Source organism: Rutilus rutilus (assembly GCF_951802725.1).
Source record: "Rutilus rutilus genome assembly, chromosome: 4".
In the NCBI taxonomy this organism is placed as follows: domain Eukaryota; kingdom Metazoa; phylum Chordata; class Actinopteri; order Cypriniformes; family Leuciscidae; genus Rutilus; species Rutilus rutilus.
In genome coordinates, this window is record NC_140212.1 from 17,736,850 (window position 1) to 17,764,497 (window position 27,648).

General features: G+C 38.3%; 1 protein-coding gene across 1 annotated transcript in view; it reads right to left on the bottom strand.

Annotated features, from left to right (window-relative positions):
- LOC311289005 (thyrotropin-releasing hormone-degrading ectoenzyme-like) overlaps window positions 1-27,648 on the bottom strand; it is a 127,900-nt gene that overhangs the window by 41,802 nt on the left and 58,450 nt on the right. The window contains exons 4-7 of the mRNA XM_084406748.1: window positions 24,947-25,101; window positions 18,548-18,661; window positions 13,255-13,392; window positions 11,799-11,864 (exon numbers count right to left, since the gene is read on the bottom strand). Coding sequence (XP_084262874.1) covers window positions 11,799-11,864; window positions 13,255-13,392; window positions 18,548-18,661; window positions 24,947-25,101 — 473 coding nt within the window. The remainder of the gene's footprint in view (window positions 1-11,798; window positions 11,865-13,254; window positions 13,393-18,547; window positions 18,662-24,946; window positions 25,102-27,648) is intronic.

Below are 27,648 nucleotides of genomic sequence, written 5' to 3' on the forward strand. Positions count from 1 at the left end.
GAAGTGCAGCTCGGTCTCCGTCACTCCCAGGATGCAGTGCGTGCGAGCAGAGTCTGTCCTCACGGGAGAGCCAGGTCTGTCTGCGCCGGCCCGTCTCTATGGCCAGACTGTGCTCGCTGAGTCTGTACATCGTCAGAGTTTCAAATAACATTCCAGTTTGTGTTGGTTTTTAATGGTGTTTGTCCAATGGGTGATGTACTTGTCTTGTTCTGTGTTGATAATTTGTGCAGGCCGAATGTGTGTGAGTGTGTGTGCGTGTGTGTGTGCTGGGGCGTGCTGATCTCTGCAGGTGAGAGCTCAGTCAGTCTCAGCACCAGCTCGCACAGGGGACTCCTCGTTACGCTCAGCTCTTGTTGGTTTAGGGCTTTGTAAAGGTATGTGTTGGGGTCGCTTGTTTTTAGGTGTTTCCAGATTTTGTTGGCTCTTTTTTGGATGTTTAGAAGGAGAGGGTATTGCCCTAAGTCTGCCCTGCATCCGTTGTTTGGTGTTTTTCTTTGGACTTTGAGTATTCTTTTACAGAAATCTAAATGTAGAGTTTCAATCGGATGTTTTTCCCAATTTAAAAAATCCAATTTTATAGAAGGACCCCACACGTCACTGCCATATAAAACAATTGGTTCAATTATTGATTTGAAAAGTTTCAGCCAAATTTGGATTGGGATGTCAATTTTGATTGATCTTTTTATGGCATAGAAAGCCCTTTGAGCTTTCTGTTTGAGTTCATTCACAGCCAAAGTAAAGTTACCAGTTGGAGTTGTTTTCAGGCCGAGGTAAAGGCCTGTTCACACTGGGACGAATTTCACGCGCGATATTCGCCGACGTTTAACGCAACGCGACCTTTAAACAAAGGGCGCCAATGTGAGTGTGCACACCGACGCGAAAAACGCCATGCGTAAAAGCAAATTTTTTTTTAAAACGCATCGGGTTCGTTTTTTTGGTTTGACGCGCCGCGTCAAAAACTGTCCCACCAATGAGATTGCCGCTTTTCCTCACGTGTCTGGAGCTTCTGAAGTTACAGTAAAACACAACTTGGGGGCGCTCAAACACAAAACGGTCTTGCCGAGCACACATACGTAACAGAGAAGAAGATATACGCCAAGTAGCGTCTACACTGCCGGGAAGAAATAAGACGAGGAAGATGCAAGGCTAGATGAATGTAGAGCTGCTGGTCTCGTTGGTGTCGGAACATAAAGAACTATATGTGAACTAATATGAACTATACGCGACAGCGGGGTATTTCTGTTTTACATTAAGTGCCATCTAATGTCAGGGAATGAATTTGCATGTTCACTCGGCTCATCGTCAGCGAAAATCGCTTGGGTGTGAACACAAAAAACGCTGGCGGATAACGCGCTGATATTCGTCCCGGTGTGTACGGCCCTTAAGTGTATGTTTTTGTGCTCTCAATGGTTCTGTGTGATAGTGTGAATGTGTGTGTTGGTCCCTGAGATCTGGAGCGTTTCTGGAACATCATTACTCTTGTTTTTTGGAGGTTGACGGTCAGGGCCCAGGACTGACAGTAATCCTCCAGCAGATTCAGGCTGTCCTGAAGCCCCTCTTTAGTGGGCGACAGGAGAACCAGGTCATCTGCTTAGAGAAGACACTTTATCTCTGTGTCGTGTAGAGTGAGACCTTGAAAGGGAGCAAGGGAGCATCATATATTGGCTAATTGAGATGTAAATGTTGAAGAGGGTGGGGCTTAAACTGCAGCCCTATCTCACTCCACGCCCCTGGGGTAAAAATTCGGTTCTTTGGTTTCCAACTTTAACAGCGCATTGGCTGGCTGTATACATCGATTTTATCAAATCATAGAATTTCCCCCCTATTCCATGTCGATAAGTTTTTCTGTATAATCCTTTGTGCCAGATTGAATCAAATGCTTTCTTGAAATCAATGAAACAAGCAAAAATGTGTTCTTTGTTTTGATGTACATATTTGTCAATTAGTGTTTGTAATGTAAAAATGTGATCGGATGTGCGACATTTTGGAAGAAAGCCAATTTGGCATTTACTCAAGGCATTGTGCTTCATAAGGAAGTGTAAAAGTCTGGTGTTTAAGATGCTGCAGAGAACCTTCCCCAGGTTACTGATTTTTCAATTTCTTCAAACTGGTTATGCAAAAACTGTGCTTTTGTCCGCCGGAGTGTGGCTTTATATGGTCCGGATTATCTGGTTGTCTGTGTTTTTGGTTTGATAAAGTTTTTTTCTCAGAGCCTTATAGTCCAAATCAAACCATTTGTCAGTATCTAAATATTTTTTCTTTGGTTTAACAATTGTCAAATTACTTTTTTGTGCTGGTTTGTAGAATATGTTGTTTGGGTCTTCTGTACTTCCTGATTGATGCCGAATTGATTTTTAGGGTACACCTGTATTTGAAATGAATGTATGAGGGATTGTATTTCTGAAGATTCACCAGCAGTGCTGTAATTAGTGGCACTGGTTTCAGTCCATTCGAAAGGCATTATTTTGTTCATTTGATAAGGGGTCCTAATTGGTTTGGGTAATGTTTCCAATTGCTTTATATAGAGGATGATTTGGCTGTGGTCTGAGAAAGGTTTTAGGGGTTTGACTGTGAATGCTCTCAAAGAGGAAAGGTTGAGATCTGTGATGGTATAATCTACAGTGCTATTACCAAGACAGTGCTCTCTCTCTCTCTCTCTCTCTCTCTCTCCATCTCTCTTCATCTCTCTCTCTCTCTCTCTCTCTCTCTCTCTCTCTCTCTCTCTCTCATCACTGACCTGAAGAGAAGTGACCATGTGGCCCAATCTCTCCTCTCATAGGGCCGTCAGTGTGTCGTCATTATTTTGACACTGATGTGTTCTGCTGACGGCCACAGCTAGAGGAAAGACGAGTAAAAATAAATCTAATTGCCACATCAGTCAGTCAGAGTAATTTATGTGTGTGTGTGTGTGTGTGTGTGTGTGTGTGTGTGTGTGTGTGTGTGTGTGTGTGTGTGTGTGTGTGTGTGTGTGTGTGTGTGTGTGTGTGTGTGTATACTCCAAATATCAGAACTTGAAACTAAATAATACTATTTTTATTTTAAATATACATTTTTGGCATTCAAAATTAATAAAATATGTACATAATCTATATGGTTTTATAAGATGAGAATTTGTTGTGCCTTAAATGTATCTTTTTGTGATTGTATAAAGATGCTAAATTGTATATTTGACCGTTGTCCCTGCATCCGGCAGGTATAAATTGGCTGCTGAATGAGATTTTTGCAGTATGAAATACCCACTCTGCTCATTTGCATACATTTGCATAGCAGCGAGGGACCAACCAGAGCCATTTTATGTTTGCGATGACATTTTCCAGTCTGCTTGGCCTAAAAATTTGTATTTTAATGACTGTGTTGCTACCCACCACTGTTTAGTGACCAAAACGCTCTTATAGACATGAAAGACAGAAAAACACACATACAGTGTTCCTCATGCATGAGAGTTGACTAGCACTAACCATCTATCAATTACAGAGACTGGTGTTGCTATAAGCTAAGCTAATGTGACACTGTAATGAGAATAAACAAAACATATCACAGACAAATAATGGGAATTTTTAATTTGGAGACAGTATTTGATAAATATATATTTATAATTATTCCATTCTACATCTTGTGAATTTTATTTAATGTTTCAAAGCACCATGGGGCTGTTTTAGCCAAACTATGCTATTTTAGTAGCGGGCATACAAAGCCTGTACTATACTTATATGTTGTACTTGTGATGCCGAAAAGTCCGTCTAGTTAGACAGCTAGGATCAGATCTAAGGACACACTTCATAACTCAACAGATTCCCAGTGGGATGGTTGTGTGTGTAATTAACTTAATGTAATTAGCAAAGGGTAGTTACTCTTCTGACAATCTTCAGGACAGAATAATATCCTGAACGTCCCTTCATCAGATATTATAACCACATTCAGTTATGGTTCCCCCATTTTGCAAAGCCAAATTACTTACCAAGGGAGACAAAAGATTGATCGCTTTCGATATGTAAATCCCCCGGAGCTAAAACACAAGTTTTCTGTGAGAGCCTTCACCACAACAGTCAAAGCAGATCATAAATAATTCATTATTCATCCTTCTAAATGAGTTCCCTCAAAAGTAATACAAGAAGAAATATGTCTACACTTTTCCTGCATATGAAAGTAATTTTGAGGCAATGGAGGTAGATTGTTTGGTGAGGTGTTGTGTTTACCTGTTCTTCCCATCAATCACACAGAGACAGACAGAGATACTTTAAGTTCCCATAAGAGAGAGAGACAGAAAACAGCAATAATGAGGCGGAACAGCCAAGCCAGAAGGGGCTGCTGGGAAAAGAAGAGGAATATGGGAAAAACAGATCCTCTCTGTGTTTAAGAATGTTGGGAAATTGAATCGAGGAGTATCTATTTCATCTGTGTTCAGAAAGAATTATTAGCCCACAATATCCGCAGGGATCTGATGGACTGTCGTTCTCCAAGTTAGGATCCCGTTGAGAGCGAAAAACAGGACTATGAAGCACTGAATCCAGGGAAGAAGCTTCCCGCTGTTCCAAATCACATCCAGAGGATGAAGATGGACTGTAACATGCTGAAGTTTATTTCTCCAGGGCAGTAGCGCACTTGTCCTCTGCTATTCATAGGTCAAGCATTTCACATTTCCAGCCGGAATGAATATTTCCTACATCCCATAATATGATCCATCTGAAAGTGGCTTTAAAAGTGATGGGCAGTGTGTGTAAATGAGACGGGAACGCTTCATCACTCCAGCAGCTGTATGAGCCTGAGAACCATTCAGACTTCATTTATGACTCCCACTTTTCTTTTATAAGAGACATTCATCCGCCCGCCTCACCAGCCCATCCACCATTACCAATAAAGACGCCCTCATCCTCACAGTCAGAGAGAGAGAGAGATGGTTAATGATGGTCCGGGTGGGACTTCAGCCCGTCTGCTGCTTCTGAACTGTTCAGCATTCAAGTTTGTCTGCTGCTTCAATTATGCAGAGACAGGAGGAGGAGAAGAAATGCCACACAGAAGACAGACACTGAAAGAATGAAATGAGCTTCAGTGAACAGAGAAACACAGATAGCAGATGAGAGAGGAGAGATGGATCCTGGGAGAAGTGTAATGTTGTCTTTCTCCTCTTAAATACACAGACTTACAGCTCTAGAGGGGTTTAAGAGTTCATCAGGTAGAAACATTGCTTAATACAACAAAAAGTTTAGACAAATTATTAATTTAATTTGATAACACTTTATTTTATTATTTTGATGGTTCACTTCAGACATTATTATACTAAAACTGGTTACACTTTATTTTAATGTGCCCCTGTTACAGTGTAATTATACATTTAAGAACTAAATAATAATCATTAACTACATGTACTTGCTATAAGGTTTGGATTCATGTGTGTTTTAGGGTTAGATGTATGTAATTATGCAATTTATAGTAATTACTATAGTAATTAACTACATGTAACGTGTAAAAAAAAACTAGGTAACTTTGCAACTACATGTCAACTAGCAGTCATTAGAGTATTAGTAGACTGTCTGCTTAATATCTGTCAACACTTTATTTTGTTTACACTTTATTAAATGTTTCACTTTGCAATTACAAAATATTCTACAAACCCGAACCCCAACACTATCAGTCTAGTCTTCTAATACTCTAATGAGACTTAGTTGACATGTAGTTGTAAAGTTACATGTATCAAATATACCATCAAAATAAAGTGTAACCTTTCATTTTAATCCAAATTATTACTGTTTCTTTCTTCTTTCTACATATTTGTCAGAAATCATATGACATTTACATGTATTCATTTAGCAGCCGCTTTTATCCAAAGCGACTTACAAATGAGAACAATAGAAGCAGCTAAACTAACAATAGAACAACAATATGCAAGTGCTATGACCCCTTTTAGCACCTCTATTTTTTTTATAGAATAGAATAGAAGAGAAAGTGTTAGTATTACTGGATCAAGTGCTGTCGAAAAAGAAGCGTCTTCAGCCGTTTCTTGAAAGTGGCTATGGACTCAGCAGCTCTGGTTGAGTTAGGCAGATCATTCCACCAGCAGGGAACAGTCATGGTAAAGGTCCGAGAAAGAGATTTTGTGCCTCTTTGAGATGGCACCACAAGACGTTGTTCGCTTGCAGAGCGCAAGTTTCTGGATGGCACGTAAGTCTGAAGTCTGAAGCAGAAAATGTTTTCTTTCTTAAAATGTTAAGAAAGAAAAATAGATTTTCCAGATACCCCCATCATGTCATATTGATTTACTGATTAACCAAGATTTAGACAGAATTGATTGGCATATTTTCTTGCTTTTGCGCTAACCAGTATATTGATGTTGCTAATAATACCACAGGTTTGCTATAGTAGATACTGGACAAAAGCAAACACAGTAATTACATTTATAGCCAGTCCAAGATATGTGAACACGTGTGCATTAGACACATCAGTCTACTGGTCAGACGTGTGTTTGTGTTGCGATATAAAGCTTGTATGTGCAGCTGTTACATCTGTAAATGAAGCATTAAATCTGCTCTGCAGAAAACATGACCTGATTGTGCTTCCAGCAACTAAGAGCAACAATAAACCACAACGTCAAAAATAACCCAGAACGAAGCTCTGAAACTGACAGCATCTCAGTCATACACAAATGAAATGAGAAGTTACTGATGTTTTGAAAAGTGATTTCTTTGGATCTAGAAGGTGAGGAATCTAAATGTGAGTTACCTCTGGAAGTGTGTTAACTCACATGACAAAGGAAGAGGGTTTTACATTTAACTCTCATTCGTTTACAGATTTACTCTCACTGGATTCAAACCTGCAGCCTGTTTGTTCACGGCCAAATCCTTTTTCAGGATGTAGTTTCGTGTAGAAGCCATATGGTGTCCAAAACAACAATTAATACTGTCTAATAATACATCAAGAGATCTGTTGTTCACCCCTGAGGGGTCTGAACTGGAAGACGGGACGCAGAAAGAGCTTTACAGAAGATGAACATGTGACTATAAACAAACAGCAGAACAAAAGCCTGGTGCTGATACTCTGTTCACCAACATCGACACAATACCAGACACTTGTGCTTTAACACAACTGATGTGTTTCATCAGATCTTGACGAAGCCATGACTGTAAACCGGTTTAACACAGAGAATGATTCTGAAACTTCTGATTGTTACTATTTCAGATATGAAATTAATTTCTGGCACAGACATGTTTAATCGTTTGCCTGATTATGTCACTTTCACCTCAAGCTTGATTGAAACTCAAGCGCGTGACACGAAAACAAGCTGTTGTAGCTCTAAAGATAAGAAGCGCATGTAAACCGACACGTTTGAATAATCTCACAAACGCTTGTAGCAAAAATACGTAACACTCAGAAGACCCGAAGAGGCTTGAGAAATGAACATTAAATGTTTATGTTATTTAACGGTTTATTGTTTGTACTATAAGTAGGCCTATGTATTGTCCGTGTTTTTGTTCTATGATTTTACGTTGGCAAAAAATAAAAGAAATTGAAAGAAAGAAATGCTTAATATTTTCTTTAAGGTTCTGTTACTGTATTAAAACTAAGATAAAGGAATCAAATCTCCAGTGGTTTAAAGTGATATGATGAATTGGACTTATGCTGTTCTTCCACATTCCAGAAATGTAAATTACTCTAACTTTTTATTTTTAAGATTGATACTAAAAAATTGGGAAGCTTTTGTTGTCTATCGTCAAGTAAAAAAATAAATAAAGTAATATAATATTCAGAGTCAAAAAATATATATATATATATTATTCAAAATTCTTCTTCTCTCAAGCCCTCATTTGTTGTGATAGTTTTAAATGGTGAGAATTTGAAAAATGAATTGAAAAGTTTTGAATTTATGCCACAATCCTTTTATGATACTGTATGTATAATTCATTCAAAGAGCCTTAAACATTCACAAGACACATTAGGAGTAAAAACATACATGAGTGTGAAATTGTTTGTGACCACAAAGAGAGAAGATGAAAGAAAAATACTGACTTACTGCCAGGATTATTCAGTTATTTGTTTGTTTAGTTTCATTTTCGTGGACTTTAAGTTTGCTTCTCTTGGTTTGTTGTCTCTGTTCCCGCTATCATTAGTTACTATGGTGATTGATGTGATCATGACACCTGTTGGTCCTTTAGTTTGTTATCTGTTTACATTTAAAGCTACACTGTGTAATTTTTTTAGTTGATTCTTAGCAAAAAACACTTATTTCTTTCAAAAATATATGTGCTCATTAAAGGGATAGTTCACTTTGAAATTAATTTTTGATATGTTTTAGCTTACCTCAAGGGCATCCAAGATGTAGGTGTCTTTGTTTCCGCAGTAGTTTCAATTTTGATATTTTTAGGTCAAACCGTTCTTGTCTGTCAGTCATATAATGCAGGTCTATGGTCACTGTCTCAAAACACAAGCACAGAGTCCAAATTAAAACAATTCCCCATCGTCCAAATGAAACAATTCCCCATCATAAGTACACATTGATGGCCTAAGACACGAAACGAGCGGTTTGTGTGAGAAAACGAACAGTATTTATATCGTTGTTATCTCTTGAAAACAGCACACGTCCAAATGATCTGACGGCGCAGCCGGGTATAGATATATACATAGATGTCACCTTGGCTACGGTTTCGTTCCAATGAACTGCAGTAGCGAAGGCGACATCTAGTGTATACATCTATACCCGCCCGCGGGTGGGTATAGATATATACACTAGATGTCGCTTGGCTACGGTTTCGTTCCAATGAACTGCAGTAGCCAAGGCGACATCTATGTATATATCTATACCCGCCCGCGCCGTCAGATCATTTGGACGTGTGCTGTTTTCAAGAGATAACAACGATATAAATACTGTTCGTTTTCTCACACAAACCGCTCGTTTCGTGTCTTAGGCCATCAATTTGTACTTATGATGGGGAATTGTTTCATTTGGACGATGGGGAATTGTTTTAATTTGGACTCTGTGCTTGTGTTTTGAGCCAGTGACCATAGACCTGCATTATATGACTGACAGACAGGAACGGTTTGACCTAAAAATATAAAAATTGAAACTACTGCAGAAACAAAGACACCTACATCTTGGATGCCCTTGAGGTAAGCTAAAACATATCAAAAATTAATTTCAAAGTGAACTATCGCTTTAATGTATATTTACTTCTTTCAAGTAATAAAGTATTCTCGTAAGTTTATAATCTACCATTGAAAGTACATACGGGTGAGGGGTTCGAATGCCGGTCGCCATGTTGCCCCTCCATCTTGAAACTACATTAGCCAAAGAGGGACATACCTGTAAATTCAAGCTTCGCCTTTCGCGCTTTACACTCAGTGACACAGAGACGAATGCGAGGGGGAGATTACTCGCGACTGCCGGCAGATTTGAAAGATTGCTGATGGAGGATCACGCCTATTTTCGAGAACATGTAGCAGAGTCGCCAAGGAAGCGAAAGAGAGAATTAAAACGTCAACGCGACAGGCAAATCAGCAAGACCAAAGTCAATACTGGAGTAACTTTTCCCAGATGGAAAGAGCTCATGAGGAGCAAAGATTTTAAAACGGACGCCGAAGTTGCCTGCTTTCTTCACGACAGGTAATTCAGCCTATTTGTGTAAATTCAAAGTTTTATAGTTGCTTGTCTAACCATTGTGCATGAGTTGTGCATAACGCCAGAACGACCTCTAGTATAACTTGCGTTACTTTTCCTCGCGTCAATGGTGAAAAAGTATTGTTTACCTTGTAACATAAATCTGTGCTGCGACGGATCACAGGTGATAGTTTTAAAGGAGCAATTTGACGAAGTCAAACTGGAAGCCATGTTAATCTTGGAATAATACGGCCACCGTAGGAGTTAAAACACCCTAGAAATTGAAAGGAACAGAAACTAATATTCACTGGGTAGTCATATACAATTTCACCGCTGGGGGAAAATATCACACAGTGTAGCTTTAAGTTTCTCATTTCCCTGCTTTCAGAGCAGTGGCGGATACAGAATGTCATTAATAGGTGGGCCTGGTGAATATCCGGGGGGGCCTCGGTTTTTTAAGCTTATATACACGCCCAGTGGCGTAACGTTTGCTAAATTATATATATGTACATTGTACAACAAAATTACAATGTCCAGCAATCGATTTAAATAGTAGGCTACATGGTGTTTAATTTGTCGTTTAATGAGATGTAGCCTAATATATGTTGTCAGTGCTAAAATACATAGATTCGCCTATTTGAACAACGTGCCTAAATGGTCCAGTGGTAGAACTTTCGCCAACAGTGTCAGAGGTTGTGGGATCAAATCTGCATCAGTACAGTTTTTTTTTTCTCATCAAAACTGATTATGTTCATCAGTGGTTGTATATCAAGGAGGGACATGTATGCATTATGATGTGTGATTTCACCAGAACGAATAGAGAGTATCCGCAACGGATTGAAGCGCGCGTCCGAGTGAAGACAGTGCGGTGTGCGCGAGCCACACGAGAAAACACTGTATCAGCGCCACTGATCGCAGCGGCAACGAGCACTTTCATCACTTGATTTAAAAAACACATTTCAGCGCTAGATCGTCTCTTATTTAACAAACGAACGAAATGAATGCTCTGCTGGTTGTTTAATGTTTTGTAGAATTGGTACATTCGTGCCGCGAGATGTTTTAAAGGAGAACTTGGTAACTTTTTTAACTTAATAAAACTGTCTAGAAATCATTTGGATGGTTAAACAACCTGTTCTGGTGATACTGGTGACTTTCCCCGCTCCCCCCAGCGTTCCCAGGCGGAAAACCAACCTTGCAACTTGGGGACTACCGTCCCGGCAAGATAGAAATTGGAAGTCTCGTGAGAAGCGAGAACAAGAACGAGAACGAGCGCGAAACACGAATTGCTTTACGGCAATTCAACATAAACACACGCACATGTATAATGATTACCCACCTCGGTAGACATAGCTCCACACGATACAGTTGGCTTGCTCCGATCAAAACAAACGCACATGAGCAGCGGTAGAGAGGGGGAGGAGGCCGCCGCAAGTGAGTTTCTTACGACAGTGTTGTTATATATAAGCACCCCCACAGCTATAGGGGGAGCTCGTGGGGAAAACATGCGACAACAAAAGGGAAAATCAGCGAAGAAGTGACTAGAGTTCGCTAGAGTTGCCGAGTTCAGCTTTAAAAAGTGGTGGGGACATGTCCCACCCACCCCACCCGCAAATTCGCACGCCTATGTAACACGCCTGATAAATATGTCAACTATAGCAGATCGGTACTTAGGTAGTGAATTTAACTACCTTGTACTCATGTCAGTCAGCCCTCCCGGCTGCTTTAAACCTGAAGTTAATCTGTCTGTCACGCGAGTCGCATGTAGACTATCACAACGTTAAGTCAGTGTGCGCACAGAGAGCGGTGTTGCGTGATAGCATCGCTGGACTGACACGTGATATGCCGACATAATATTTTTCTTTTGTAGCTATTTTTCGTAGCTATTGTACATAAATGTCGTCAGGAAACTATTAAAATGAAATTATTTATTAATTCATTATTATTATTATTATTAAAATTAAAAATTTAAATTGTTTTTATTAATCTGATTGGGTGGGCCACCGGTCAATCTGGGTGGGCACGTGCCCACCCAGGCCCACCCATAAATCCGCGCCTGTTTCAGAGTCGGTTATTATTTGTGTTTGAGCTTGGGCTAGACACGCTATTACGTTGCCATTGGCTCTTTGAATTTCCTGTCTTTGTTTTGCTTATTAAATACTTTTGTTTTGGAAATTCAGAATCTTCTTCATTTTGAACTGAGTGTAACACTTACATTGAGGCCTCTCTGGAATAGCGTCTGTCCCATGACGTTCGCCAGCATCCGGATAAGAGCGGCTCCCTGCGGACACACAGTAAACACACGTTCAATAAAGACTGCTTATTTACACATGCATACAGTAAAAAACCCAACAAAATATACATTGTTTTGAGCGTTTTGAACAGCATATCTGACATGCTGTCGATTACTACAGAAAATGTACGTGAATCCACTTATTATGGAAGTCAATGGGGCAAAATATTCTGTAGGGTTTAAATGCAGAAATGTGTTATTTGAACAGGAAAGTTGTCAAAATCATATTTCTAGTGGAGTGACTGTTCAAGGAGGATGAACTTCTGCTTATGTACATCGCAGAAAAAGTTTAATATTATTTAAAAACAGTTATTATGGCATTGCTCAATTTCTAGCAGGTCTGGTTCATCTAAACAAGGACTCCATGTGGTGGTGCAGCTGTTTTATGCTGTTTTCTGATTTTTCATCAGCTTTTTAGATTTTGAATGGCTTTGACATGCTCATTTGACAGCATCTAATTCCCATCCCTCCACAATCTGTGTGATGAGTGTCACTTCCTGTTAGCGCTGGGGACTCATGGGATGTTGTGGGATTTCAGAGTCCTTAGAGTGCGAGGAGGAAGTGATGAGGGACGACCTGGTGTCAGTGTGACTGACAGAGTTCATAACCCAACAGAACCTGTGGGGAAACAGGGGGAGGGGCTTGAGGAAGCGCAAGAGCCAATCACAAACCGGCCTTGAGCTGATTGACAGCTGGAGGGAGAGTTGACACAGAAACTCAAATCTTCAGTGGACGGAAGATTCTGTCTGTGTCTGAACTCTGATAGAGGACACAGATATTTCTTTCCTTCTCTTTGTGTCTTTAATGGCTTTCAAATGAGAGGATGAGAGGATATATTTGGGCGCTGGAGTTTTTTTCAGTAAAGTGTGTTTCAGTGAGAAAGAGGTAATTAAATAGATGTTGTCTGGTCTGAGAAATGTTTAATGTGCCACTAAAGTCCCCAGAGCACACAAAAACTCTCAGTGTAACAGTTTCTGTCCTCGACTTACTAAAAAACAAGCTTTTAATTAAACTGTTTTTCTTGTGTATGTGAAGAGGCTTATAACAGTGCGACTCCATTTACAATTCACAAAGATAAACTGAGATTTCTTTAGCTGGGAGAAAAATAACAAGCAAGTGTTTACTGGACTCAATAAAAGATCAAGTCTATTGGTGAAGTCCGCACATAAACAAATGACTGATTTAGACCGACGGTACTGTTGTTTTACAAAGTCATTGCTCCTCTTCTACTGTCTTGCCGAATACATTTTTTTGAAAATTCACTTCATGTTGTATAGTATGAATCAGTTTTGAATTCAGCTCAGCTCAATATTAAAGGTTTCTAATCATTTCAATCATGCAAATGAAGCCTGTAGGATTTTATGAGAGATTCTCTTGCCTTCTTATATGCGATCCAGTCAAACACTCGGTCGATGTCTGTGGCTTCAAACACTTCCTGAGAGATCGGATGAGAGCTGGCCAAACCGTCCAATAACATCACCTCATGAAGAACATCAGTCAGAAACCTCTGCTTCTCCTGTGGATGAGAGACTTTACTCGTTTTTTACAGTATCAAACACATAAACATGTCTCATGAAAGCTTCGGTTTTATTTTCAAAAGTAAAAATAACTTTGAGCTGCTCTATAAATGAAATTAGAAAATGGTTGTGAGAAAATCCAGCTCTCTGTCTCTCATGACTGAAGACTTTATTCCTGCAGAAGCTTCTATAATTAATTCTGATGAACCTTCACTGTCGCCACACGAGCGCCAACACGACACACTTGAGCTACAATACACTCAGTGTGTGTGTGTGTGTGTGTGTGTGTGTGTGTTGTACAGGGGTCTTGCTGTCTCTCTGATCAAATGTCTCCCTGTAGGATTCACTATAAAGACAGGTAGAAGTTTTGGGTCAGATGAAAAAGACCCTCATCATTCACTGTTGTCTGTGGATGTCTGGAGAGTCACGATCTCAAATGCAGTGAGTTGTTCAGCAGCAATTGAGGAAGATGTGTCTCTGATCCCAGGTTATTTCCATTTTTTAAGGAAGTCTAATTTTTAACTGCTTAAAAAGTAACAAAATGAGAAATTACATCACAATGAGGCAATTAAACTGAGACAAAATGCCATTGTACTGCCATGCTTTTCTTTGAATTACCTTGACACGTCATGTAAATATACAAATACAACATATTATATTACAATAAATACAGATGCCTAATGTTCATATTAAACGTTTGAATAAACTAATAAATCACTTGCTCCAGTTTTGTAGATCATCTTCTACTTTCAAAAGATGTTCAGCTAAAATAAACACAGTATGAATGTAAAACCACAAACATTTCAGTAAAATGTGACACTATTTTCCCGTTACTCATTTAAAAGTGGCGGTCAGTTACCATACATTAAAATGAATTAAATATGAATCACATGAAATATATATGAAAGCATTACACTGCAGGTTCATATTCTAAACATCTTCATAATGGGCCCTCTGGCAAAATCTCTTCACTGACTGTCTGACCAAATTCAAAACTAATCTAAATTAAGATTTTATTATTTTATTATCTTCTCATCTATATTTATTTATTAAATGTGACTGACCAAGAGAAAGTCAGCAAACTATCAGCTGTTATAAACACATCTTGTTTTGATACTCTGAATGTTTTATTACACCTTTATTCATTGTCATTATGAATAACTCTTGGCCATTAAAGCTTTTGGCAGCTTGATTAAAAATCATGCTGAAGACATTAATCCAATAAAGCAGGATATTTCAAACAAGGGATTTGAGATACAACAAACAACGTACGGAAATAAGTCTAGAAACAAATATATCAAAATAATGAGGCATATTCTATTAACCCAGTGATTCCTGGTTTCATGTAATGTGTTCAAACCACAATCACAATCTCATATTCTGATGTTCTGCTAAAAGCAGATTAATGAAATGACACGAGACATACAGACAATCAATACAAATCAATACAGAAAATATTTATCTGAGCGCCAAACTAAGATTAATGTGTGATTGTTGGGTGACTTTTTATAATATTTGTAGATTTTATAAGTCATGAGCAGCTAATGAAGGGTGAAATTTCCTACAATAGAATTACATCTGAGGTATAATTATCTTTAGATGTTCGTGCCATAAAAAAATGAAACATGCTTTGCTTAATGGACTGCTGTAATAATTTATCCTTCATTTTTAACTTCAGAGAGAAGATCTTAGAGGAAGTGCGACTTTTTTAAATCAGTGTCCTAATTTCTCAGGCTATTTATATCATCACTTAAGTGGTCTTGTAGAAGAGAACAGCGTGCCTTTACTTTCAGTATTTCCTGATGGACAGTCACTTTAAAGTCTAGATTAATATAAGCTTCACAGGGCAATGTAAATACTGTATATAGACAGAATCATATGCAAATGTGCCCTTCATGTTAATTCACAACATACATTATGGTGAATGTGAATACACAGAAATAGAGAAAGATAAACCGACAGACAAAGAGAGAACAGCTGGTGATGTGGAGCTAATTTTATGTGAGTCACGTAGTGGGCAATATAAAATGAGTGCAATGAGAAGAGCTTCCATCTGGCCCATATGCGCTCCCAACAAGGTGTTTACGTCCAATGATACTTCATTTAGATGCTGCTTATTAACGTCTCAACATCATCACCTGAAGTTTCTCACTGATCAACCACTTAAGGCCAGAGATCAACAGTGATGCCAGACGTTAAGGTCAGCAGCTTTGGAGCAATGCATGATGGGTAACTAAATCTCGCTGAGAGCTTCTCTAGCATGACAGATGTGAGAAAAAGGAAGAGAGCCAACAGTCCAGTAGTTGTGAGCAGGTTAAGGGACCGATAGGCTGTTTTAATGACCTATTAAGGACTCTTGTCAAATCCATTCCCACATCTTAGTGCATTTGTGAGTTTTCAGTTCTGGTTTACACTCTTTCCTCTTGAAATGTGTAATATTATCCAAATTGTGGTAGGGAAATTCTTACAGTCATCCTATCAGGGCGCTGAAGTGTTTCCATCTAAACTTATCGGACGAGAAAGAACCAATTGCTCCCTGAAATGATGTTCCCAAATGATCTCTCTGCTTGGCTGATGCTCCATAACCAAGGTTGAGCAGAGAGGTATGAAACACTGGGACAGATGGGATGGGAAGGTCATTATGTGAACAAGAATGTGTGTATGAGCAGAAATCACACAAGTATTAAACAAGGGTGCTATACTGACATATATCTTACTCAAATTAGATAAATATATTAAAACATTTGATAAAAAAAACGATTGTAATAAACTTTTGGTATTAAATGTCAACAGGAGCTAAATATATTGTTTTAGACTGCCTTCAGCACTTACTCTTAGCATTTACCACTCTTAGTGCATACTATGTCCAGTCCAGTCTAAGACATGTCAGGTCTTGTGACGAACACACAATAATCTTCACACTAGCTCATAATAAAACTGAACACAGTCAGTGAATCATAATGAGCAGAAGATCCAAACATATTTAATCAGAACGACTGCTAATTCACAGTAACGAATTCCCCAACATTCTGGCAATTTTCTTTCAAAGTTATGAACAAACATTCTTCCAGTAAGGTTAACTTTAATAATGTCCTCAAAACGTTATCACAAAACATTAGCTATACATTGTTCATGCAGTTCAAGTGCATCACAATAGCAGCATTACAGACCACTGATCATAGATTCACCTAAAATATACTAATATCTAGATCCCAATGAAGAAAAGGGCCTTCAGAAGAACTGCAGGATTGTATCATTCTTCAAAAAGAAGGGTTTTTTAGGGGAAGAAGGTGGAAGTCCTGTTCGTAACCCGAGAAATTCTCATAAAAGATTAATAATGTTCAGATATAGTGGCTGAAGAAGTCTTTGAAGGTGTTTGACTTCCTCCTGTTGTTCACAAACACTCCTGGATTTATTTATCATCCTATAATACAGGAATATCATGATATGATTGTGTGTTGGGACGCACCTGGTCTGGAAAAATAGCCTCATAATTCTTGGCTGTTATACAACAATTCAGAGCATCACTGAGCCTATTGACTCCTGTGAGATGGTGAGCATTGTCAACTGAAGCCATGCTTTGTCTTTCTCCGAACGTGAACCCATCTGGATGGGGGAAATGGATGTGGACGAATCATTAGACCATGAAGCTTTTTATCCTTGCACTTTATTTAAAGGAGCTTGGATTTGCTCTAGTTAATGTATGACAGCCTTGAATTCAAGTGTTTTTTCAATGGCAGCTTTGGCACAAATTCCAGCTCTGTGAAGCTCCACAGTAAATTAGCAGTTTTAGTTCAGACTCACACAGGTGTGGCACTAATGAAGTATGTCTTTTCCCACTGAATAATTTTTGCCAACTAGCACAGGTAAGAATGTTTAAACGTGTTGTTCAGAATGCATTATGATCAGAAGCTCACCAATCTGTCTGGCACTGTAATATTATTTCACAGCTCTCTTCTGATAATTGATTGAACATCTGGAAGAGATCACATATAGACTAAAGTTTCATTAATACAGAAAAATATGATGGCATAATCACCGGTTGCTGTGGCAATACAGCAGGACTGAAAAATAGAGACATGATAACAGAGCTCAACACCATTAAATATGATTCTTTCTGCACATGAAGTCAAACTCAAACTGCGCTCATAATAACCATTGAAACAGTTGGAACAATTTGTTCCTTACAAGCTCATAATGAACCAGTCCATGCATGCCTCCATTTGGCCTGCTAATTCACTACTGACTGTAAGATCGAATGCACCCATTAACTTATTGTAAAACATTGTCCTTTGAGCTACCCAAAAAGAAACTTTGGGACTAAAATACAAAATTAAACATTATTATTTGTTTGTTTGTGTTTCAGTTTTAGTAAATCCTAATTTACTATATTTTATGTACTTTTTTAAAGAATTGTTATTTCTATTCAGAAATGTTAAAGAGAGGACAATAAATTATAGAAGACAACTAGAATTGAGCACCATGGTTCAATCTGTTGAAGAATAATGCATTTACTGCTAATCTACAACTACAATTAAATACCAGCTGAGGATAGTGACAATATATTCTGACATCTCTCTTGGACATCTTCAATGAGAACAAACAATAGCTTTTTTAGAGTGATGATACTGGTCATGCTGAGTGACACTGACCATGCAGCAGCGATCCAATTACGTTCTGACAGTTGACTGACCCAAAACTGAGAAATCACTGGACAGAGCAAACCCACAGAGAGAGCAAAAAAAGAGAGAATCTGTACCTGCTCAGAAATAGACAAACAACTGATCTTTTACTTGATATGAAACAGATTAAACAAGAAGTAAACGTATTGGTCTTGAGAGGCTGTTATCAAGATTTAACAGGCAATCAAACATTGAGCAATCAAAGTATCTATAGCACGGAAATGCCCCGCAAGAGATTTGTAGTTTTCTGCTCAGCTGAATCTTGGCACAAGAAGAAATGCTCAAGATCATGTGTATGTGAAAAGCGTTGAACATTTTTAGCATGAAAACCATCAAAACTATCTCTGTAAGTATGTATATACACTATAATCTATTGTTTCATATCACATCTTTTTTCCATTCAAAGTTATGTATGATTCATTGAATGAAATTAACAGAATATTACAGTTCTCACATCTGAGCAACAACTCACCATGTTCCACTTGGGAAAGAGGAAATCAGTCCCGATGTACTCGAAGTAATGAGCGAATCCCTCTTTTAGCCAAACGTCCTCCCACCAAACCGGTGTGACCAGATCGCCAAACCACTAGAAGAGAAGAGAAGAAATGAACCATCAATCATCAACTGAGAAACACAGGGACCATTACAAAAATCCATTTCATGTTCACCGGCAAACAATTATAACAAACTTTTGTACAAGAAGTGTTCAAGGGTAAACTGAAACCAAACTTTATTTGGACAAAGCATTAGAAAACATATACTCTCCTCTTCATCCAATATCAGCAAAAGCATATTTCATCTAGTGGCAAACACGTTTTATTAGAAAACTCCAATACCGCAGAAAAATAACTCTCTTCCTTCAGAAATAGAAGTACAAACAAACACTTCTAATAAACATTTGCACTCTGGTTCAACAGAAAAGTTGTTCACAAACGGCTTCACAGAACATTGAGAACCCGGCAGAGCTTTTGAACTATGATTAATAGTGGCCTAAACAATCAATTACCTACAGTTACACAATTAAAAACACATTTTTCTGTTTCACAGCATTCATACCTGGGCGCTCCGCCAAGGACACCTTAAATGAACAGAAGAGAGAAAAATAAGGATTCGATTATGAAACGTCCCATCTGGAAGGTAGAACCTATTCAAGTGATCCCTGCCATTGTGTGCAGTTGACAGTGTGCAAAACAGGGCTATTGACTGGAAAAGATGCAACATTGCAGTTGTGAATGAGCTGGATATTTTCCACAGGCTCTGAGGCTCAAGCAGATGTGCTACTGAACGCCGGATCTCATTGTCCAGCAAACAAACCTCTAGAAATCGGCCTTTTTCATCTGACCATGACATGTTCTCAAAGGCTCTCCAAGCGCCTGACGTTCATCTGTGACTCAGACACATGGACTGATAGAAGAGCCGCAGCGTGGAGAGGAACAGCTGTTATCCTGCTCTCAATTCTCTACTAGTCACACATCAAGTAGCTTCCCAAAGGTCTAGTGACTTTTTCTGCCCTCTTCTAATTTGTCAGATGTTCTGATGACAATGAACCAGGACAGTGAGTCACATCACGTCATTTATTGTGTGACAGAAGCTGCAGAGCAAATGGATTGGTACAGTGAAACCTTGAGGAACAACACAGATAGCTCAACAACTCTACTATGTCAATGAACATATGAGCCGTGAGACCCTCGCTCAATTACGCCTTCAACAATGTCTGTGAGAAGAAAGCTGAAACAGACGGATTCTGCAGCCCTCCTGCTTCATTAACAGATACGCTGACGGGATTCATGCAGGGAAGAGTTCACTCTGTACCTCTACTGCAGCATATACTGTACATTTGAAGCAGGAGAAAACCTTCAACGGCATAGTAAAAAAAAAAAAAAAAACTTAAGACATGAAACACACCAAAGCAGCCGAGAATCACTCTGAAGATTCATACTGACATGAAGCCTTCAGCCAAACAGGCAGTCGTGTACTTGCAGTAAAAGCCTGAATATTTGAGTTTAAATGTCCTTCATTGACTTTTAACAAGGAGGTTCAGACAAGGTGTCTCTGCTGGATCAGGTTTGCGACTACAGGGCAAAGGTCATTGCTTTCTCAACTGAAAAACCACTAGAAAGAAGTCCTGAAGCTGTAGTACAAGTTCAAATGTTAGATACTAGAATCAAAACTGCATCTACTGTACAAGTATCATGGTCTAAAATCCCTTAAAAATAGAAAGTATAGCCTACTTCAAGATTGTTTTATTAAATTTAAGTAAAATCCATGTATATTTTGCAAGTATACTTTATGTAGTAATTACACTCATTTCAATGTACTTGTAAGTGAACTATTTCAATACTTTCTATTTTTGTACACATTTAATTAATAGCAATTCATATATTACTTAATCTATTAATTAGATGGACTCTTTATTAGTTTCGGATGCAGTAATCATTAATAAATGGTTTAGTTCTTCTTGAGTCATACATTAACACATGATTATCTGTGCATTAGTTAAGCATGAATTAGTGCATTCATATTGTAAAGTGTTACCAACATCCTTGTAAAATCACACTCTATTGGAAATGATCCATGAACATTCTTCAACTTTCTCATGCACTTTACCTTTACCAAATCATTCACTTTTGAGGTTCAGTTTCAGTGAGGATGTGTGCTTAGAAAGCAGCTGCCTGTGTAGACAGTAGACAACAAGGTAGCTGCTCACTAGGTTTCGAAACCATCATCACACTGTTTATCCTCTTCAAATTTGAATCTCAGTAAACCTGAACTAGAACTGGAAATTGCTCCAAATCACAATAAGAGAATTTTGAAACCCTCCGATTTGAGTGACAAAATGTATTTATTTGTCAGAATTCAGAGTGAGAGTGTGAAATCTCCTATTTCATGTGTTTACGGATGCTGTCTTTTATAAATGAGCAGAGAATAAAACACCAGCCAACAGACATGAGTCAGATTCACCTCCACTGACAGCCATTTATCCTCATATTTAATGTTTAACTCATATTTAATGTCTAAATGTGTTTTTAAAGCAACCGTGTTAAGATGTATGTGACGTATGAGAACTGAAGCCTCACTCTCCAAACATATTCATATCCAAAACATATTCATATCCAGAGGGCAGAATGTCACCTTTTCAATTTGTGGGAAAATAAGAAACCTCAACATCAGCTGCATCGGCCTCTATTAGGCTTGTTTATTGGCTGAATAACTGCATATGAAGGACTGTGGCAGCTTCATTTAATTCTGAGAGGCTGAAATGAGATAAGAAATTAACAGTGATTGAGCGTCTGTGACATATAAACCCCATCGCTGGCAGCCGCAAATCTATTAACAATCCGCTACTACAGTGACATTAAAATGAGGCCAGGAGAGTCCACAGGATAAACCTATACAATAGAAAACAGCGTCTATCATCTACTAATCAATTCTCTACTGGCAGTCCGCGAGAGCGACGAGATACAAATGTGATTTATCAGAAGCCGGCACTTTGTTCGTGTTATTAGTGCTTGCTCAGACAGACTTTTTAATGTATGACAGAATATGTGCTGGATGAGGACTGATCTAATACTTTCAAAATAAAGGAGCCAATCAATATGTCAGATAAGCACAAGCCACTCTGAGGTAATTTACAGTGGAAAATAATTAGCAGTGTGCTATTTAACTCCATATGAAAATGATGGGCATGAGACTGAAGCAGAGAAAAATGGCATCTTAATTAAAAACATAAAGATGAGCAGAAGCTCCAGAGAGCTGCGACACAAAAGGGTGAAACAGCCTGAGGTGAATTCAATACGCGTGACGGCTAATCTCTGTCTTTTACTCTCTGTCTCTCCTCCTTTTTTGTCCTCTTATTTATAAGTAAGCACACTTACTCACATATGCACACGCTTGTGTGTTTAAAGCTTAAATTTGGACTGACTACATGCTTTCAATGTTAAATCTGACATCTTAAGTTAGCATCAACACACTGCCACGACAGTTCATAACTATTTTATGTTTTGACAAATAGTTTAATTCGTATGAATTCATACAATCTCATTTGTACATTTTTGTACGATCTGCTTATGCCCCAGTGACAGTTAGATTTAGGGTCAGGGATCATCCGTTTCCATACGAATCACATCATACAAATTCATTTGAAATCACCACCTTAAAACAGAAAAAAGCACAAACGGTTTCAGCTTTACAGCGTGTTGTACGCATAGATAAATGTGAATTCAGTGGGAATGCCTACTGCAGGACATTGGACATACTTCAGTTTTCTACCTCATCACTGGACAAGATTATAGTTCCAGCCTCCACTGCTTCTTCTTTTCAATTATTCTTGATCATAAAACAGGGCTTTATGTGCAGAGAACAGCCTGATCTGGGTAACTCTCATGAATTCCAGCTCTAAAACTATCACATATGCACATTATTGCTGTTTCTGAAATAATATCATGATTTCATGCTCCCTGCGAGTGTTTTACTGTACAAGGTTCAGACAGAGTTCAGACAGAGCTGAATTATCTGTGCAGATATGAGAGAAGTTTTCTTTTATTTCCTTCTCCCTAAAAAAAAAAATGAGGAAAGAACTGCAGACATGTTGTATCATCTTTGAGCTAGACCACAATGCAGAGCAGCGATTCAGCAGTATATGAGGAAGACCATTCAAGAGATGAATCCAGAACAATACTGAGAACGCAGAACATCTCCAACACGCTCATCAATAATCCGCCATAACAAAAGGCACTAAAATCCAAGGTTCTCAGCAACATAAGAGCTGCAAACAAAGGATGGTGAAAAATGAGCACATGCAATGAATAATTCCAACGCTTCCTTTACAATTCATGCCGATGATGCATTATAATACATGAAACATTATTTCAATGGCAAAAGAAAAGAAAGAAAAAAAATATCACTTTTAACCCAGACTGCTTGTTTAATCTGCATCTTATAGTCTGAAATGATGCAAAGGCACGAAAAATAGGTTATTTAACACAAGGAAGACTTGTGCATGCGCGAAACACTCTATAGAGAGAGAGAGAGAGAGAGAGAGAGAAACAGAAAGAAAGAGGGATGGAGAAAGGAAATCTTTACTTTCACGATCCCACTGGAGGTGATGCGTAAAGCTCTTTTTATAAGAGCTGTGCATCAAATTCTCCAGATGTCCAATTACATCTGTTGCTGTTCTGCCCTTTAACTCAACAACTGACCATCTTCACACTCTCTGTTACTCTCTGACTTTGCCTTTCTTTCTCTGTCTTCTGTAAGTAGATCAACGCCTTATTTTTTTTCATTATTTTTTTCTGTAGCCTAAATGTAAGAGACATCACTTAGGCTATTCAATTATGCTAATCCTTTTCAGTTACATGTCCTGATTAAAATACAATTACTTGCCGTACATGTCGAATTTTAAACCTAAATCTAATGACAAACAAGAAATATTTAGTCAAATTAATCAGAATTATAGTGCATCATTTATCTGAGGCGATCAGTCTGTTCGATGCGCATGCGCGCGCTCGCGCTCGCGCTCGTTTAGTTAAGTCTGCGAGGATTGACGGAGATTCGATTGCTGTCAGGAGTCAGGACAAGTCTTATTGCAAAATGCAAATACTCATGTGAATTTATAACATTTACAAACAAGGATATAAACATTAATGTAAGTTATGCGCTCACTGCGTTGGGGAAAACATGTCTCACGCATTAAACATGACAAATATCTCTGCCAGAGCACCTGACAGGGCGAGCGAACTACGCTAGGCTAATACGCTTACGAGTTTCTTTATGCGCTTAATATATTAATCATTCTCATGTTTTTGGCAGCTTGGGTCGAGAACTTTTCCCGCAGCAGCTCACTTTGGCAGCTATTTTTAGGTGCATTTCATAGAAAGGTGCTACAGAGTAACGTTACAAGTAAATGAACTGAGCTGAGGTTTTTAGTGCACATTGACCAGACCCGGTTAATCCATCCTTAATGAAATTCGTTTTCGATCAATTTCCATTATTGTTATCTCATTAACTGAATTCCTGCTGGAACAGTTGCTGATGAGATGCCTCAAACTACCTTTATTAAACCTCTATTTAATAAATAACAAACATTGCATTATTGTTAAACACATAAGCACAATAAATTCAAGCATCTTTCTTTGAAAGAGAAAATTATTGCAAATAAAAAAAGGCCTAACAATGAAATATATAATCAAATATACTTTGCAAGTAGTTTAGAGAGTTTTGAGGCATTCCTTCTTTCAGCTAATTTAAGGATAAAAAAAAAATGCCACAAAACTTGGAGAAACTACATTTCTGTAAATGAAACTTACCTATAATTAAGCAAATATTAAACTTCTTTGAGGCCTGATTCAAGCTGTGCATAGAGATGCAGCACTTTAAACCATGAAATCAAAATTGCCATATCTGAGGCTATATTTTATGGAATAGTGCAGTATATTTATTATAAATGATTTATCCGTGCGCATCATCATAATTATTATTATTTTTGATTCAAGGGCCCTTGTAATCTTTAATCAAAATGACTTCCTCTCCCTCTTGCAGTGACATCTCTTCTCTATGTTTTCTTGTCCGAGAAGTCTTTCTACTCGGAAATAACGTCACAATAGTGAACTTCATGCCGGCTTTAACAGTCATGAAATAATCAACACATCATGTCAGAAAAGTGACGCTCACAGATCAGGTGATATGATTGGACTAAATTAGTCCATTGTGATTTATTATTAACACATCTGATATAGTATCAGTGAAAGAGCAGACAGTGAATCAGCTGTTTTAAACATCAGCCCGTATATAAATCTGTTTTGTCTTCTTCTAGCAAGGTGAAGTTTAACTTTGACCGTAAAACAATGTGAAACCACAGTAAGTGTGTTTTTACCTGATGGCAGATCTCGTGCACCACCACCATGGTGAGCTCCATCTGATAGGAGAAGGAGGAGACGTCGGGATCCAACAAGATCTTCTGCTCCACAAACACACTCAGGCCCCAGTTCTCCATGGCTGCATACGGATGCTTCGGCACCGCCAGGAGATCTGCACACAGTGACGAAGATCCAAGTTAATACAAGTTAACAAGTAAGTGTTTTGAAATAAAAAAAAAACAAGTTAACAAAAAAACTGTTGTGTACCCACACTGCAAAGTAGCTCAAACAGCAGCTGGGTCATTCAACTGAACTGTAAATAATGACACCTTACAAACCGTTATTATTTACAATATAAATGGATCATAACAAATCCAGTAAAAGTTATTTGTTATTTACATACATGTAGTATACATACATTTGTGTTCTTGAATCTAATAAATATACTAAATACTACACTATTCCATTATATTTTGTTCTTAAAGGGATACTCCACTTTTTTTGGAAAAAGGCTCATTTTACAACTCCCCCAGAGTTAAACAGTTGAGTTTTACCGTTTTCGAATCCATTCAGCCGATCTCCGGGTCTGGCGGTACCACTTTTAGCATAGCTTAGCATAGATCATTGAATCGGACAGGACCATTAGCATCTCTCTCAAACAAATGACCAAAGAGTTTCGATATTTTTCCTATTTAAAACTTGACTCCTCTGTAGTTACATCGTGTACTAAGACCGACGGAAAATGAAAAGTTGCGATTTTCTAGGCTGATATGGCTAGGAACTATACTCTCCTTCCTGCGTAATAATCAAGAAACTTTGCTGCCGTACCATGAGCCCAGCAGGCGTAATGATATGACGCAGCGCCTGAAAATAGGTCTAATAGGTTAGACAAACTTAGTCCCGGTCACGTTGGAAGTTACTGAGCTGGGGACTAAGATGGAAAGCTCCGAAAGCTTAGTTCCATATAAATTCACAGATAATTTGTTGTTTTGTCAGTAGTGAAAATTAATATTGACCTTGTATTTGAAAAAGGATCCTCATATAAGAAGCAATACTAAAATTCAGAGTCAGTTCATTCACATTAGGAGATCGACTATTTTTGACTGTCACGGACACAGCTACAGTGAGTTGTTCTAAAAAAATTCTTTTTAGTAAACTCTGTGTACACAAACAATGTTCTCAATGCTCGACTTCATGCGTAGAGTCCCTGGTGATATTTAGAGCAAAGTTTCATGTTGTGTCAAGCCTTCTTAGTGTTTTAAAAATAGCGATTTTTGATGCTATCATAGAAGTGCCCCAAGCACTCCCATTCAAAAGGCAATTTGACCGAAAACGAAAATACGGTCAAACTTAAAAGTGGCGTTTCCATTCTAATTATGCTTTTAAACAAAAGTTTGCCTCGGGAAGATTAACAAAAAGACCCTAAGTTGCATTTTGGCGAGAGTTACCCTTTAAAGATACACTTAAATCCAGGAAAAAAATCCAAATAATGCGACGCCACTGCATGTGAAGCATCTTGCTCATTTGTAAATTGTTTTCATTTAAAACAGACAAATATTCTTCTGTATTAGATAACTGCATCATAAACATAACATACATAAAGTGATGTGGATTAGACCTTAATCAAATGTGTTTATCATCTAATTGCTATAATCAAAGATCATTGTACTTTAAAGCCAAAACCAGACACGGCAAAGCAACAAGATACGCAGCTCTATAATCATATTTCTCCCCAAACACATTTAAAATAGCTCATTTACTCAAGTCAGTGTATCAGTGAAACAGCAGACAGAGAATCAGCTGTTTTAAACGCCTCCACCTCCATCAGCCCGTCTCAGGAACGATTCATATGCCAATGAGAAGCGGTTAAACCTCTGGCGCTGTTAAATCCACGTCTTATAATCAGCCACAGAGGAAGAGGAACTGTTGAAAGCTGTAACATGATTATCCGCCGGGCTGGTGTGTGTGTTTGCCTTATTTGCATGTTTCATGAATTCATCAGAAAGCAGCTGCAGAGTTTTGGAGAGAAGCTGCAATTGTCATGGCAACTAATACATCTGTGGAGCTGTGGCATGAAAAAAAATAATAATTTCAAACACTTCCCTTTAATGACGAGAGTCCATAAGGACTGTACGTTCACACACGATTAATGTTTTACCTTTACAGAGATGATGATGGAGTGACAAGCTCATTCAAGAGGCAAAGAACAATGAAAACAGCAAGCAAAGGTGAGAGACTGAAAGAGCTGCTCTATTAAATGACTTCAGCAAGTAAATCAGAATCAGAGAGTGCAGGTTTAATTAGCCATTGTTAATGTGGTTTATGGATGAGAGACTTGATGCTCTTTTAATTGGGCTTTTATAAGGACTCATACAGCAATTACACGACTGATGCTTTTGAAGAGAGAGACAAAAGTACCGTAATCAGTGATGTACTTAAACTCAACCTTCCGTCAGGACTTTCAAGATACCTAGACTGATCAATACCAGAAAACCCTGTCTAGACACCTCATGACCCAGAACCAGTAAGTAAATATGATAATCCTTCATATATCAACGTACCTTAACAGTACTTTTAGTGAAAGAAACGAAGAGTGTTAAGAGACAAACATGCCATTTACTACAACTGTAACAAATAGTCATTATAACCAGGTATATGACCTTCTATAATACACATAATAATATATTTAACCAGTATCACAGGAGCAAGTGTGTTGTTT